This window comes from Haemaphysalis longicornis, unplaced genomic scaffold (assembly GCF_048455015.1).
Source record: "Haemaphysalis longicornis isolate Haplotype H1 unplaced genomic scaffold, Haemaphysalis longicornis Haplotype H1 scaffold_4, whole genome shotgun sequence".
NCBI classification, from domain to species: Eukaryota; Metazoa; Arthropoda; class Arachnida; order Ixodida; family Ixodidae; genus Haemaphysalis; species Haemaphysalis longicornis.
The window spans coordinates 28,637,865-28,653,040 of NW_027526361.1; the positions used below are offsets into that span (position 1 = coordinate 28,637,865).

The 15,176-nt window shown below is 45.5% G+C and overlaps 1 protein-coding gene across 1 annotated transcript; it reads left to right on the forward strand.

Annotated features, from left to right (window-relative positions):
- Positions 1–1,148: 1,148 nt before the first annotated feature.
- Positions 1,149–13,136, forward strand: LOC144178414 (reelin domain-containing protein 1-like). Its single transcript, XM_077706250.1, has 4 exons — positions 1,149–1,279; positions 4,448–4,660; positions 10,211–10,421; positions 13,025–13,136. Exons 2-4 carry the CDS (start codon positions 4,456–4,458, stop codon positions 13,086–13,088), a joined length of 480 nt encoding a protein of 159 aa, XP_077562376.1. The 5' UTR covers positions 1,149–1,279; positions 4,448–4,455; the 3' UTR covers positions 13,089–13,136.
- The last annotated feature ends 2,040 nt before the right edge of the window (positions 13,137–15,176 follow it).

The window sequence follows — 15,176 nt, forward strand, 5'->3', positions numbered from 1 at the left end:
GCTTGTTCCAGAGCACACAGAGGCCGTTGCCGTTTGCGGCCGAAGTCTACGGTTACTTCGAAAAATAAAACCCAATTGAAGGCAGGTGATAAACACAATAACTGGACTATTCATCGCTAACTACTGCGAAAAAAAAACACACACTTAATCAGAGCGCAGACACCAAAAGCAGCGAGCGTTTGCACGCCAAGAGCTGGCCAATACACCGCACGCGCGGCGGCTGGATGACCTTCGTGCGGCGGTGGCGCCTGTAGTGGCGCGCGCGGTCCCTATATGAAGCGAGCGCCGAAGTTTCATGACCAGTAAAGCATTGAAGGACTCTGATAAAAGGCTGCGCGAACACAGCAACAACGTATCTAATACTAGTGCTAGTGGCCATCTGGGCTCGCAATGCCTCCGGTGTGGCTGCAGGCCGGTGTTTCAAAAATGCAAGGTAATAGGCCGACACAAAGAGCAGACTACGCGAGAAATTATCGAAGCCGCGGAAATTCTTAGATTAGGTGACGACTGCATCAGCGTTCCATCCGGTTCACTGTCAGCAAAAGAACTGCAATATCTATCGGCTCGTGGCGAAGTGGCATAAAAATGGCTTTGTGTTTATAGTGACAATGTATAGCTATCTTTTCGACTCCATGATATGTTCCCGTGTGGTTCAGTAACACCGTGTTTTTGTATATAAGTGGTGTCGTTTCAAAATAAAATATCAGTTGATCGTAGCGCTTCCTCTTGCCTATGTTGTTGTTCTCTTCTCTGTCCTTGTGTTAATTTGCGCTTCCCGCCAATGCACTCCATCTTCGTCTCGTACCGTGCAGGACGTTCTTTCAAAATTTGAAGGGTTCAGCGAATGATTCACGCTTTTCCCATCTGGTGCCCGTGCATCGCCCGATAGCTTTAGGGGGCGTGATCGGTTGCTACATTGTAATCATATTTAATGCAATTCTCTTAAACAATGTGCAGCGCGGAACAATAGATTCCTGAATCACGACGACAGTCACGACCCACATGATTGCAAGGCCATTGCATTGCCCACTTCAAAGATTGCGTACATCGCCTTGTCTCATTTCAACCAGCACTGTGCACGGGCTATCGGCTCCTGGCCCGAAATTAATTTAGGTGCTGGAGCCTTCACAGGGGAAGAGGTGCGATAAGCAGCACAGAGCAAAGTTTGTGGGGAAAACGTCACAGTCCTACCACCTATAAATACCAACGATAGCCAACCAGGGCGACACCGTTCGGGCAGGGAAGAGGATCAGCTACATCGGCTTTCGCCGCGTGGTCGGTTAGTACCAGCTTGTCTCAACAGCATTTTTTGTTCAATTTAGTTTTTTGTTTTTTAAATTATACGATAGTCTTACCTGGTTAAATAAAATCCCACTGCTTGTATTTTCCTACTTTCCTATCAAAGTTTGGTTCCAGTTGCTGGCCTATACCCCAGCAGTATAACCCGCAATTTAACCAATTACCGCACATTTAGTTTGTATGAATCTGTACAGGCAGGCTACGAATCGTAGCCTTGTGGATTTATTTCATTTAAATTATATCTTGTTAATTTATACAAGGGTGATTTAAATTAACGCTATCTACAAATAGTATAGGGCAGCTCAGTACGGCGTTAATGTCTGGTGCAGCGTACCATTACCAATAGACAATAACAACAACCCCGAATCCGCTTCACTACGCTGTACAGGAATGAATAATACTTACCCCGAAAAAAGCAAACTGAAGGATAGTGTGCTATAAAAGAGGTAAGCCAATTATAGACCATATACTGTTCTTCAAAGAAAGCGCACATTTTACGGCACACTCGGAAAGAAAAAATTTAAGGCGCCTTGCATTTTGAACCAACACAATTATAGACGTCGTGCTATACAGTTGCAAATGTCGCAGCTTCAAACGAATTTTTTCATACCAGTGGTTGTCCTTTTTGTTCTTTTTAATCTCGACTGTTTTTAGTTAGTCTTTGTTGTACCTCGGTTATTGCTGGAATTTCACTAGGCTATAGACTGAGAGCCTCCAGTGTCAATCACTGTCAGTGCCTCAGTGCTGGGCATACGTGTCTGGTCCTACTTGTCCTCTTTTTTCCTCTCTCTTTTTTGCCCATTTCCCCTTTCCCACGTGCGGGATAGCAAACTAGGCTCTAGCCAGGTTAACTTTCCTGCCTTTCTTCTACATTCTTCCTTCCTTAGTACTCTTATATTTGTTACAAAAGAACAACTACCATACCGTTGAGCTGCTGTAATGTTCAGAATTATTATTTCATTCTGATTTGCCTTATTGGGCGAAGAGCCAGTATCCAGGCAAAACCAAGCAAGAATATCGACTGAGACTTTGCACGCCACTTCACAGCTTGAATGTGGCAGCAATACCAGTAAGATTACGAAAAATGAGATTACGAGATTGCGGACAAAACGAATGAAATAAACAAGAAATGCCCGCGAATGGAAAAAAAATTACTCTGAACACAGGCGTCGGAACAAGAATTGTTGGATGTGCGAGCGTTTCCCTGGGCCCGAGATAACGAATAATGGTGACATATTGAGAAATGGGGCGTGCCTGACAGAATTAATGAATTTGTTTTGTAGCGTGAGCTACACTGGCCGAGGTTGATCAGTTTCGCGTGGCTCCTGAAGACCCGTGCTGCGCATGCGCGAGGAGCAGTGACGTCACACAGCGCACAGAACATTGCTCACTACCTGGCGTCTCTCACACACCCCACGCGCCCAGCGTTTTCGCCGACCTCCCTTACGCACGTGGCGGCCCGGTCCTCTTGATGATCATGCGATGGGTGGCCGGGTGTGGAACTGATGGCTCGTGCGTCGCAGCAACACCGGCGTGTGCCTGTGGAACCAGCTTAGCTCTGGAGTGATTGGTGACGCTGCACCGGAGCCGCTTGATAAATATACATGTGTCACATAATGCGTATACCGTGTGTGTGTCATTGAAGCAGCAGTAAGCATGATAATCAAGCTAATACTAGACAACCAGGAAAGCTAACAATAGCCAGCTGAACCTTAGCTCACGCTACGCATATCCTGGCATAGCCTAGCTAAGCCACTGCCAATTTTTTAACAGCGGAGATGTTGTAGGTCGTTTTCGTAAGTCTTTTAAAGGTCGTTCGTCACGCTGGGGAAGGAGCAAGTCGCCAGACCCGCCAACGGCCTCGCTGATACCACTTCCCAGACCCAACGATAGAGGTTGCAGTGGTCTCGCAGGCGCGGGTTCCTCTCCCTCTAGCTAGGGGAGGAAGAGGGGAGGGAGCCTCCGCCACTCACGTTTAGCTACCTACTCCTCTTCGCGAACCGTGGAACTTGCGTGGCGACGGCGCTGCCGTTCTCGGGCGAGCGTCCGTTGACGTTCGAACCGACACATAGGCAACAGAGGTCCGCAGTTTGAGATTTCTCACTTAGAGAAACTAGGTTTATTTTTTACTTCGACAAGGCGACACTAAAAAGGATCGCCGCTGCTTGACGTTTCGCTCGCTGATGCAAACATAGATGCAGTAACGACGAACGGAGACCACAACCTTGTATCTGGCGGACGTCTTGTTGAAGCTAGCTATTTGGAAAGCTCGATACAGTTAAACAAAATTCCATATACAGTTTTTCTGCAACGCTATGCAATTTCTTCTAAATGAAAATTTTTTCCGCAGTTGTTCTTTTAGTCCATGTGAGCTACTCATCAAAATTCATGCGCAGATTTGTACTCAGCATCTGCGCACGCACACAAAAAGGAGCTCTGGAATTGCAAACTGTTTTTGCAGTCTGCAGAAGCCCACGCATTCTCACTAGTCTATCGGCAAAATTTCGAACGTTGTTCCATCAGCGCTCACCGTTGTGCCAGCAAAGTTTAATAACAAACGCCCCGCCTGGCTTGAGCAGGGGAGGTATATCTTCGTTGTGCACGTTTTGAGAGTCTGTTTAGCGTTGTTTTAAGTCGTGGTAAAGTTCCGGCAGCGAAGCCCGGGGTTGTGCGCGCACGAACACCGCACCGTGCTGCGTACCACCGTTACAGTTGTGTAGTTCGCGTTCAGGACATCAGGGTCACAAGAATCATACTCTTTTCAAGCGGCAATCACTCAGAAGGCCCCATCAGATAGAACAACGAAGGAGCCCTGGTCACTGCGAAACGGCTTACTTCTGTCACGCCACGCAACTCCTGCTTCTATTGGGTGTCGCTGACAGACGAAGTTTTGTTTGGTCAGAAACAGGCTACGCAGCACAAGCGATTTTTTTTTTTTTTGCGTAGCCCGCAAATATCTCTTCATGGGTATACGCCTCTGAAGGTATCATATCGTGTCACTGTAGCAGTTAAAGCGCGGTTATGATGGCCGTGTTATTCGGGACTTTGATTGACGCTAAAATCTCGAAGAACACTCAAGATTCGCGTGCCGCTATTACTTGTTTAATGTTGTCGACAACCATTGTTCTCCCTTGCGGTTTGTGAGCAGGAACAATCATGGCTCTGCTCGGTTTGCCTCTCCTGGTACTGCTGTCCTTGTCTGCTACCATGGCGTTTCCTGACGGTGCTCCGGAACTGACGTGTAACCCCTTATTCGACATGCGCCCCGTCCACTCTGAGACAAGACCCTTGAACGCCAAGAACTCCCCTTACAGGCTGGTCCAGGACAAGGTAGACTTCGCGCCAAAAGAACGTGTGAAGGGTACGTACTGAAACTATCTCCAGCGCTCAGAGATCATACTTCAGTACAAGCGGGGTTTTTAAAGACGATAGTTTTTCTTGGGCTACTTAAACCCAGAAATTTTGGTCTGTCTGTCCGTGACTCGATTCAGCCACCCGGCCAAAGCAAAACAATGCCTGCGCAATAGTCATATATAGTCACAGCTAAATCTACCCGTCTATGTCCAGTGTAATGTTCATACTTGTCAACATTGTTGAAGAAGAACAAGACATTACGCAAATATGAGACAGTAAATCAATACAGAAGTGATATTTGCAGCGTTCTTTTATAAAAAAAATCAAACATGCTTTACTTTTGCGAAATTAAATACACTGCAGAAAAAGAATTCACTCCGCCGTCGCCTGCTGTCGCCCGCGCCACTATAGCTTCTGGCGCCATTTTAAGAAATCAACCGGCAACAGTTATGAAAGGTTCCACTAGGTAGGTTCCACGTTCTGCTTGCAACGTACGTGGAGTAGGGAAACGCGGTTCTATAAACGTTGAAATAGGGCGCCTGGATTCACGCGCGTCTTCGCCGCACGGCAGCGTTCGCATCGAGACACCCGGTTTGGAGCAGTGGAACGCGGGAAATTTAAAATGATTTAAGCAAACCTTTGGTGTCTTTACCTTGGGAGGAGCGCGACGCAAGAGGAACAACATGAGAAGTGAGCGGGAAAGCGAAGGGAGGCATTTACTTCGCAAAAGCCGATAAAGACTATCGTCTTTTGACGGCATTTGCAACGAAAGGAGCAGATACGCGGCCAATTTTTTCACTCGGAAACCCCACGCTCACAGGGTGTGAGGCTCGGCTTAGTAGACTCGGGTGTAAGATTGGTGCCTCCCGGGGGTCTGTAATGTGCGCCGAAATCTCGGCTCCTGGCCATTTCCATCTTTCGCCTCTTTCGCCTTTCGTGAGAGCAGCGGCCGCCCCGTTTGTTCTCGAACCCAGGTGTTCGTACGCTGCGACGCAAGGCCTCATCCACTGCTTTACCACGGCGGCCGAGGCGCACATTTCTAACCAGCTTCCCACTAATTGCTTTATCCGGGCATCGCTTTGTGCACCATGCTGTCAACGCTTCGAATTAATAAAGTATCTCAACTTTTAATGGTGGCTGTAGAACGTTCCAAAGGAGCGGTAAAAAAACCCTCCGCAGTTCTGCAGGAGGAGATAGTGGTCAGCTGCACTGGCAACCCATGTTTGGAATGAGGCACCAGAATCAGTGCTCAGAGACCCGTAATTTCTTGTGAATTAAACGGCGTCTACAAAATTTTATGTGGTAGTGTTTATTTAAATCATAGGCCATTGCACACTATGAAGCTGGAAGACTACCGAAGCTGTTCAGCACATGATATAACAGAGCCTTCGGAACAAAGGCATGATTTCATTATGTGAGAACACTAACGATGAAAAGTAACTAAAACTAGTCGTATTGATAGTCGTCTAACGAGCATTTGTAATCTTTTTTTTTTTTTGAGGGGGGGGGGGGGAGTTTTGGTGAAGAAAGAGCGAGTTAGACGGGCCATGTATGGACAGAACATTCGAATTCTGTAACGTTTACAACTTCACTGCTAACATTATACCACAAATAAAAGAAACTCTGAATCATCATAGAGTCGTCTTAGCAGCGGATATTGACATCATTGGTTTTTTGTTTGTAAGTTGTGAATAAATGGAAGCTGCTGAGCATATTCGCTTTAAAGTTGGCTTTGCCGTGATGTATTCTTGCACACGAACAAAAAGAAAACGCACTTAACCCTAGCGGTACGAAGCTGGGTTTTAAACTTTGTTTAGTTATTTATTTCAAGAAAGTAAACATCAAAACAAGGGCTCGACTTAAATCTTGAGAGTTTAAAAATGGCTGTGTTAAGACTCTTTTATAGCGTTACTGAAACAACTTAGCACAAAATAGTTGCGTGTGCTTTTCTTTCGAACTGTTTCATCTCTCTCCTCACGCTGACGGAGTAGAGGTTGATATATAAGTCGCGTATCTCGTACTTTACATCACAAACGTTGGCCACTTTGCTCCCACAAATAGACATTTTTAGTCGCCAGAAAATTGTACGGTTTATGGTATAGCTGCAGTGCGCAGAAACGAGTCAACGATTTGCTTTTTTTGGGGAACCTTGAGCAGTCACTCTTCAATACGCATTAACATTGCCAAGAAACTAAGGTTTCTATAATATCAAGTTCGTTGCGGGACTGCCAATTTCAGGAAAAGAACAAAGGAACGTCATTGATCTACGCAACGCCGAATCTTCAGCAGGTTTCGAAAAATGTTTTTTGCGGAATTTCTAAGTTGAGCTAATGCTTAAGATAAAATTGTGCGCAGTATGTTTTCGAAAAAGAAGATCCCCTGAACGTGGTGTTTTCGTTCGAAATAAAATAGTACTAACCAAACTGATAATAAGTAGTAGCTAACGTCTTTACTTATTTTCTAAATGGAATGAGCTGATAGAAGCTAATGATTTCGTTTTCTAAAGTTGCCTCTACGACATAAGAAGCTCTCGTTTAACCGACGACCTCTCGTAGTGTCATGTGTCGGTTTAAAAGGTGCCAGGCTTTTCCATGCATTTCTATTACCGCTCAAAATACTTATAAAAAATACACTAACATGCTACTGTTGTCTATCCTCGACTATAATGGTCGCCCACCCTTGGTCACGCGCTCGGGGCTCTCCGATTAATGGACACATCTATTTTATTTTCATTGCATTGCCTTTTGTGGGAGGACCGTTGTTTTAGTCCGTACGATGCCCTAAATCGTTTTGTCAAAAATGAAGACTTTGTGCAGTGTTCCAAAAACCTAAAGAGTTGTTAGACTCTTCTGGCCCGCTGGCAAGAGGGTATGGTCCACGCTGGGGAGCTGGCATGGTTGAGTGGGCACGCTCGTAAAAAAAAAGTTCCCCGGACTTTGCCACAAAACTTCCATTCAACAGGGACTCTAAACGACCCATCGCTGCACGAACGCAGCGAATTCGATCTATAACCAAGCCGTCCTATATGTATTTAGTTCCCGTAATCTACTCTGCGCCATATAACGGAAGTCAGATTGCTGGCAATCGGGTAACACTCCTCTTTACTTTTACTACAAATGCTTGTTTAAAGGCTGACAGCTGGTTAGGTGTTGATTAATTTAGACTAAGAGGAAAAACATCTGTTACAGCCAGAAAGTTTTTTTCTTTCACAGCTGTGACAGTCGTCCAGAAAAAAAAAATATCTGTTTGCAAAAGTATGGTCATACAGCCCACTTCCCGAAACGGTATGGAGTAAGGATGTTACTGACGTCCTTCTTCTTTGTGGTCATTTTCTACAATGTATTATCTGCCAGGCGGGCTTATCAGTTTGCTTGCGGTATGTCTGAAGTATTTCGTATCATAGGTGATACGATAACATGCTCAGCGAAAGAAAATAACATGCTCAGCGAAAGCTGCCAGCAATGTCGGAGGGATTAAAAAATTGAATCAAAATTTCTGAAGCATTGAGGGGCAATAAGGAGAACACCGGTATGGCGCTGTTTCTATAGCCTGCTATCAAAGAGTTCCCATGTCACTAAACAAGGTCAAGTGCGCAGTACAGTAAAATGAAGATAAGAAAATTAAAAGTTTCAGTGTGACCGCATGGCTAAAACGATCCAAAATAAGCACCTATTCCCCCCCCCCCCCCCCCCCTTCACACGACGTTTGGCACATTACGGACGTTTGATAATTTTTATAGTGGGTAAGCTCTAACACTTTGACTCAAATTTCGGCCTGTGCCGTGGCATCACCCAATGCGAAATTGGCGTTCCCTGTTACGCAGTGCCCCAGCACATGTAGATCTCATTTTCGAATTCATTGTCATGCGTTTGCTGCCATTCGCCGAATTCGCTTTGTTTTTTAACATCGGTTGCCCTCATGAAAGCATTGTTGGGGAGCTAAACCGTGGGATTGCCTCGGAAGGCACCATTTTAGAAGCCAACTTTGCTGATGTCCAAGAATTCAGGATATCAAACCCGGTCACACGTACGAGAACGAGGTATAAGAAAGTGTTCGAAAGCTACAAATGAACATTTTAATAGCCAAGGGAAATTATAGTTGTGAGCGAAATTACTTACGAAATGGTCACACGATAGGTATCACTGGTTATTGGGTATAGGCCACGTTCAAAGGGGAGAGAGAGTGAGAGAGGAAAGACATTATTTACACTTGAAGTGAGAATTTTTGTGGTTGGGGTCTTCAGTCCAAGACTCCGTCGGACGTACAAAGTGACGTCACAACTGTGAATAAGAAAGAAAATGAAAGGTTTGTGTAAGGACGGCCAGGCGCAAGCTTAACAGAAATCCAAACTACTGATTCATACTGCGCCCCAAAGTTCAGCCATTATACATCATTAGTGAGCGGTTAATTCATCAAATTGAAATTTGCAGAAGGAAACACGACCTAGTTAATGAGTTAATGACTGAGTGAGTTCTCCTATAGCCAGCTCATCTCACCTAAATTATGCGAAATTAAATAAAACACGCCTTTGATAAGAGATCGATCGATCGAATGGAAATCCGATTACCCCGTTGCAATTGTTAAAGGTCTGTGGGCCTAAAAAGGCTTAAAACCAGCAACAAACCAGCGCCACTCTTTTACTCACGGCTATGAGCTGCAAAGTCAGCCAGGTATTTTCTAGTATACTCGTATTCCATTTTTACTTACCGGCGTACAACGGCCAAGTGTCCGTGGAATTGTTCCTTGTTGCCAAAATCGACTCGGGTGTGATTGCACTGCTGCTAATACCTATGAGCGATTCGAATAGATTTTAATTTGCAGCAGTCGAGAACACTTCCGCACGTGGGCCGACCTTCCAACAGCCTGCGAATACCCCTGCGTGTGATAGTTATAGCCACTCAGTCAAGGTTTTCGGCGGAAAAATTACCGCGCGCGAAAGAGATTAATCACTTAGTAAATTATAGAGGAATATATCGGGGTTCCGGCCAGTGTCACATACCATACCCGTAGAATGGCACACGCCCGCCTACGTCTGCTGCACAATGCTTTATGAAATGGCTGGCCAACTCCCAGTTAACGGTTTTTATTTCTCATACGACGGCTGAGGCAAATAATTGTTCGGCGCTATTAATGGAACAATCAGATTGAGAGTGACCCCAGAAATGACGAGAAGTGTGCAGGCTCACGCGATGTACGGGTTCACTTCGGGGCATTGGCGGGTCCAGAGAAGGGGCGGGGGGGGGAGTCCGGATGTCCTGACCGGGCCCCCACTTAATTTTTGAATTTATACCCCAAAGAAGTTGACCCCTTAGGTTTAGAAGTCTTGTCGATTTTTTTAGTTCTTGTATTTTTGGTTTTCGAAATTTTCGATGAATAAAAATGCTATCCTCCACCTCCTCATCATCATCATTATCATAATCATCATTATCATCATCATCACCATTACCACCACCACCGATAAAAGCTGGCCCCCCGCTCAGAAAGAAACTGGATTCGCCCCTGCTTCGTAAAGCCAGATTCTGAGCCTCCGCTGAACTTTTCCGCCTGCCTGCTGCAGTGACCCTGTACACGGTGGGCAAGCCCTTCCGGGGCTTCAAGGTCAAGTCGGTGGACGAGCAGGGCCAGGAAGTGGGCCGCTTCATTCCGGGTGCCGGATACAAGCCTCTGAGCGAATGCGCGGCCGCCACGCATCAGAGCAGGGCGGAGAAGGAGCACGTAGAGATGCACTGGCTCGCACCGGCCGACAGGTCTGGACGAGTGCACTTCGAGTGAGTAGCGCCCGCCGCCGTCACCTAGAGACTCCGGCCAACAGTCTTTGGTGAAGTTGGCGTGTAGCGTGTTGTGCAGCTGCTGGTGCATGCAAGCTTTCCGCAGTACATCTAAAGAGACAACGTATTCTGCGGGAATCGTATTCTGTGGGAATACGTATTTGGCTGGGGATCACCTTGCCCCATAAAGGCCAGAAAAATTCGCAATTCGAGCTAGTGCCTATAAGCGAAACTCACAAGGCTGGTGTTGAGTTCATTTTGTTTTCAGATATACATTGGATACGTTAAAAGAGTTACAATTACATCTAAAGAATAACACAACTGAAGAGCTTCATTGGAGAACGTCTGGGCGTATACGTAGTCTTTAAAAGGAAAGAACAGCGCAAAAAATTGCGATACCTCACAAGGAACAGAGAACAAACAGCGCTGCGTCTGCTTTTTTTTTTTTTTATCCTCATGTGTATTGCCGTGTTTCTTAGCGCTGTTGCACCAAATCCTCTAATATTCCGTTTGGGCAAGTATACGTAGTCGCAATACATTTGTCTCCAGACCCGACGTCGTTGCACTTTTTTTATTCACCATCAATTTATCCAAAATACATTGCACAAACTGTTGGGCCTAGAGCCGAAGCTAGTTTAGGCCCATTACATAAATATGCAATACAGCAGCAATCATCTTACAGGTGAGTCAAAAGGTATTGATTACATACAGTGCTCTAGAATCAAAGAATTACGTAAAGCTGATCAGAACAAAAAGAGGGAGAGTTCATGTTATGCTGGATAGGTAGTACCTTTTTAGCGTATATGCAAAGTTATTAGCAATTTTCTATAAGTAAAGTGTTCCAAATTTTTGCTCCGTAATATTACAGTAGCCATTGACCATGGGTATTTCGTGTTACCGGCAAATTAAAATTCCCATTACTAGCATTCCTAGTGTTCCTGGTAGGTAACACAAATTTATTGAGAAAGGATGCCAATTAAGAATAATTTTGTTGACAAATATGCAGACCTTCATTTCAGGAATAAGCAAAATTGGGAGTATTTGAAGCTCAGAGAATAATGAACGGCTGAGAACATAAGAGTTAGAAAATGTCCGTCCTTATCCGTAACGCTCGCTTTTAAAGGCGAATGATAGGACCTGAAAACGTTTGATATGTAAATGCTCGATATTCACAACAACACGTCAAGTTACAATGAAAGAGTGCGTAGTAAATAACCTTCAGAACTGGGACATTGAGGTACGTTCTACTTCTTAAGAGGGTGAAACAGGACGATGCAAGTTTTGAGAATATGGTTACAATGTGCTCTTCCAGTTCTTATGGCACTCCGGAGTCACCCCTAGATATTTGATGAAGCCAACTGGTACAAGCAAACAGATAATAAATTATATTTTTTCTTCAAGTAGCACTTTAAGAGCTTAACTCAGACATTAGTGATTGAGTTAATCTTACTTTCATGTATACATTTGATTCATAAAATAAGCCAAAGCTACATATACTAAATACTACACCTTAAGAGCTTCATTGGAGCTGATCGGGGCATGTCTGTAGTCGCGATACCTTTGCCTCACATCATTGCACTCCAAGTAGCCGATTCGACGAGAAAACCAGCCATTATTATTCCCCGAGGCCAGTTGTGTCGACGCTATTAAGGCAAGGTAATAAACGTTCGTTGAGTAGCACCTAATCTGTTCTGATCTAAAAACAGAAACTCGAGTTCTTTCTAGAAGTGACAGTTTTCAGGTTGAAGAGTTTTCACACGCACCGGTGCCTAGAAACGCCTCGAAATATTCTAGCCTCTTACGGGAAATAAGACAGCCAAGAGCTTCACTGAAGCGTGTCTGGTCGTTACTATACTCGGTGACAACTTAAGAACGGCACCGGAAGTTGCCGCTGTGCCTTATCACCGTAGCCGGATGTTTCTCCGCGCGGCGCAAGTAGGGCGTTACTGGGAATATTTTTAACATGGCGTGAGCCGTTCCCGTGATTTTTTGGACTCAATATGCTTATAAACGACTCCAGTGACGACAAACAAACTGCGTGAGACAAGGCAGACGATATCACGCATTCATAGCAAACCCCTTTCAAAACGCGCGCGCACTGACGTCACGGGTCCGGCGCTTTGGCGGAGTGATACACTACGTGAGGTGGTGCCGTTCTTGAGTTGTAACCGAGTATAGTTACAACCCCTTTGCCTATAGTGACGATGTCGTTGCCCTCCAAGTAGCCGCTGCTGACGAGAAAACGAGCAATTATTAACCCGCGAGGCCGGTTGTTTTGATTTTATTATGGCAAGGTAATGACGGTTCTTTGAGTAGCACCAATTCTATTCGGCGATAAAAACTTGTATTCATTCTAAAATTGACAGTGTTCAGGTTGAAGAGTTTTGACATGCATCAGTTCCTAGAAATGCCTTTTAATGTTCTTCCACACAGTGGAAACTATGGTAAAAAAAGGTGGTATTGTGCGCACACGTTGCCGGGATGTTGTGGAGCTAAGTGTCCCATTGTACGATTTATTATTTTTTTGTGCCGTCTTGATGTTACTAACGGTTCATTTTTCACGTAACCGTACTAAAGCGGCTTTTGTTTTTACTTCCTTTCAGTGCAACGGTGGTTCACAGATACTACGAGTTCTACATGAACCTGACCAGCACACTCCAGCAGTAGGTTGCGTTGCAATCTCATCGAATAAACTGCACCATCCTGTCTCAGATATCCCGGCTTGCCAGTGCCTTTTATTATAGAAGATGGGAGGAATCTACTGGTACATGATACTGTGCCGCCACCAAGAAAATGCCGTAGCTGTGAGGAACGTCATAGTGGTGTGGACTACAGATCAGTTTAGACAACCTGGCTGCGGTTCTTAAAATCTTGACAGACAGGCGCTTTTTTTTTGTTGTTGCTGTTGTTTGTTTGTTTCTGTTACCAGCGGACGCAGCCCCGGGATCGAATGCGCGTACTCGTGCTTCTAAACAACATATGTAGCGACTGGTTCGCCACTGTGGCTACACTGCTCGCCTTCTCCCTCCCTCTTCGAAGGTTACGTGGCACGTTGTGCAGTAACCGTGTGAATAGTTTTATGCGAAAGGAATGAATGGTTCTTTGGGCGGTTATGCCGCTGTTCGGCGTCTATACCAGCAAAACATCTCCAAAAATTGTAGATGATGTAGTAAGGATATAGGTGGCATAATTAGTTGAAAAAGAAAATTAGAGAAATGGGGACTGGATAGAAATTGAACGCCGGACTCTGCAATGCGAGTCCGGCATGAATCTAACGGCTTCGTGGCTTAAGCCCTCCTTTTTTAGGCAGTTTAACAGTGGACCTAGTGAATGCGTTGCGGCACTCGACTCAGAAAACATCAACAACTGGTATATGCAGCAGGAGTAACGAGCTGACGAAAGAAAGGTAATGCAGAGCATTTCAGAGCATTTGCAGAGCAAATGCAGAGCATTTCAGTAACTCACGATGTCACCCGCGTTGACGTCCGTAGTCGTAGTCCGCACCCCTCCCCCTACACTATATAAAAAAAAATACTATCCGGCGCTTGGTTTCGATCTCTCGACCCTGCGGGCGGAACGCAATGTACATGGTGCTCTACCCACTGCGCCACAAAGCCGACGCAGAATGGGAGGCTACGAACGCGCTTTATATCCTTGACTCATTCAAACTACGTCAAGAAGCTGCTGATACAACGCATTCACTACCACCAACTCCCCAAACACTAAACGTTAACGCAATACACCCACCCCCTATGCGACGCATTTACTCGAGTCCCCCTCGCGGGGAGATGGGCCCAATTTTTTTGTTTCCGAATGGGAATCAGACCCACACCTCCGGTCTGCGAGTCAAGCACGCATCCCCCCACACAAATTCAACTGCGAAACTTTAGATAACTCAAGGTGGATCTGGTGTGGATTTTGTGGAATGGACCTTTTTCCAGTAGCGATCTGCGCATGCGCGGGCTGCCGGACTGCCATTGTTGGCAGTCGCCTCGGGAAAAATAAAAAGGTTACCCCCTCAGCTTGATTCTTGGGGAGTGGCTATGTTTCCTAGCACTGCACGTCTTAGGGGTGAAGTCCTTTAAAGGAGCCATGAGGACAAAACAAAAGTTAGTTTTATTTGAAAGATTAGGTGTTTCATAGTACCCCAAGCGCTTTCCCTGAAGCAAACGATGCTTTATTCACTGAGAAATAAGGCAATTTAAGCCAACTTTTTCAATCTCCCGCTAAATTGTACATTTCATGACGTGAACAATGGCGTCATATGAGCCGGTACATGAAACAGATACTTAGTATGTCGACTCCATATAGCACCCACACGCGGGAATAAAACAGGAACCAGAACTCGTGCTGAAACGAGACGGCGGCCATTTTAAAAATACTAGTAAAACCTAGTACACCCGCAGCGCTAGTCATGGAATCGCCTGATCCGGACAATAAAGCTCTGGCCGAGGAACTCGGGCTTGCATTTAACAACCTCACACCACTTGAACGCTCAATGCTTCTAAGTGCACGAGCGGCAGGAGTTGTGGGATACACAGATGGACCGGAAAGCGACCATTCCGCGATACCCACAACAGACGAACGCCCAGCCGTCGGCACCGCTGCCTCATCAGCCCCGTCGAGACGTACGAATACAGACTGGTACGTATGTGTCGTATTTTTATTACGGTTAATATTATTTCAATTTCAGTAGCAGTACCACTTATGCCAGTTGACCGGTGTCGTGTATGGAACACCGTTCGCGCGAGCTCT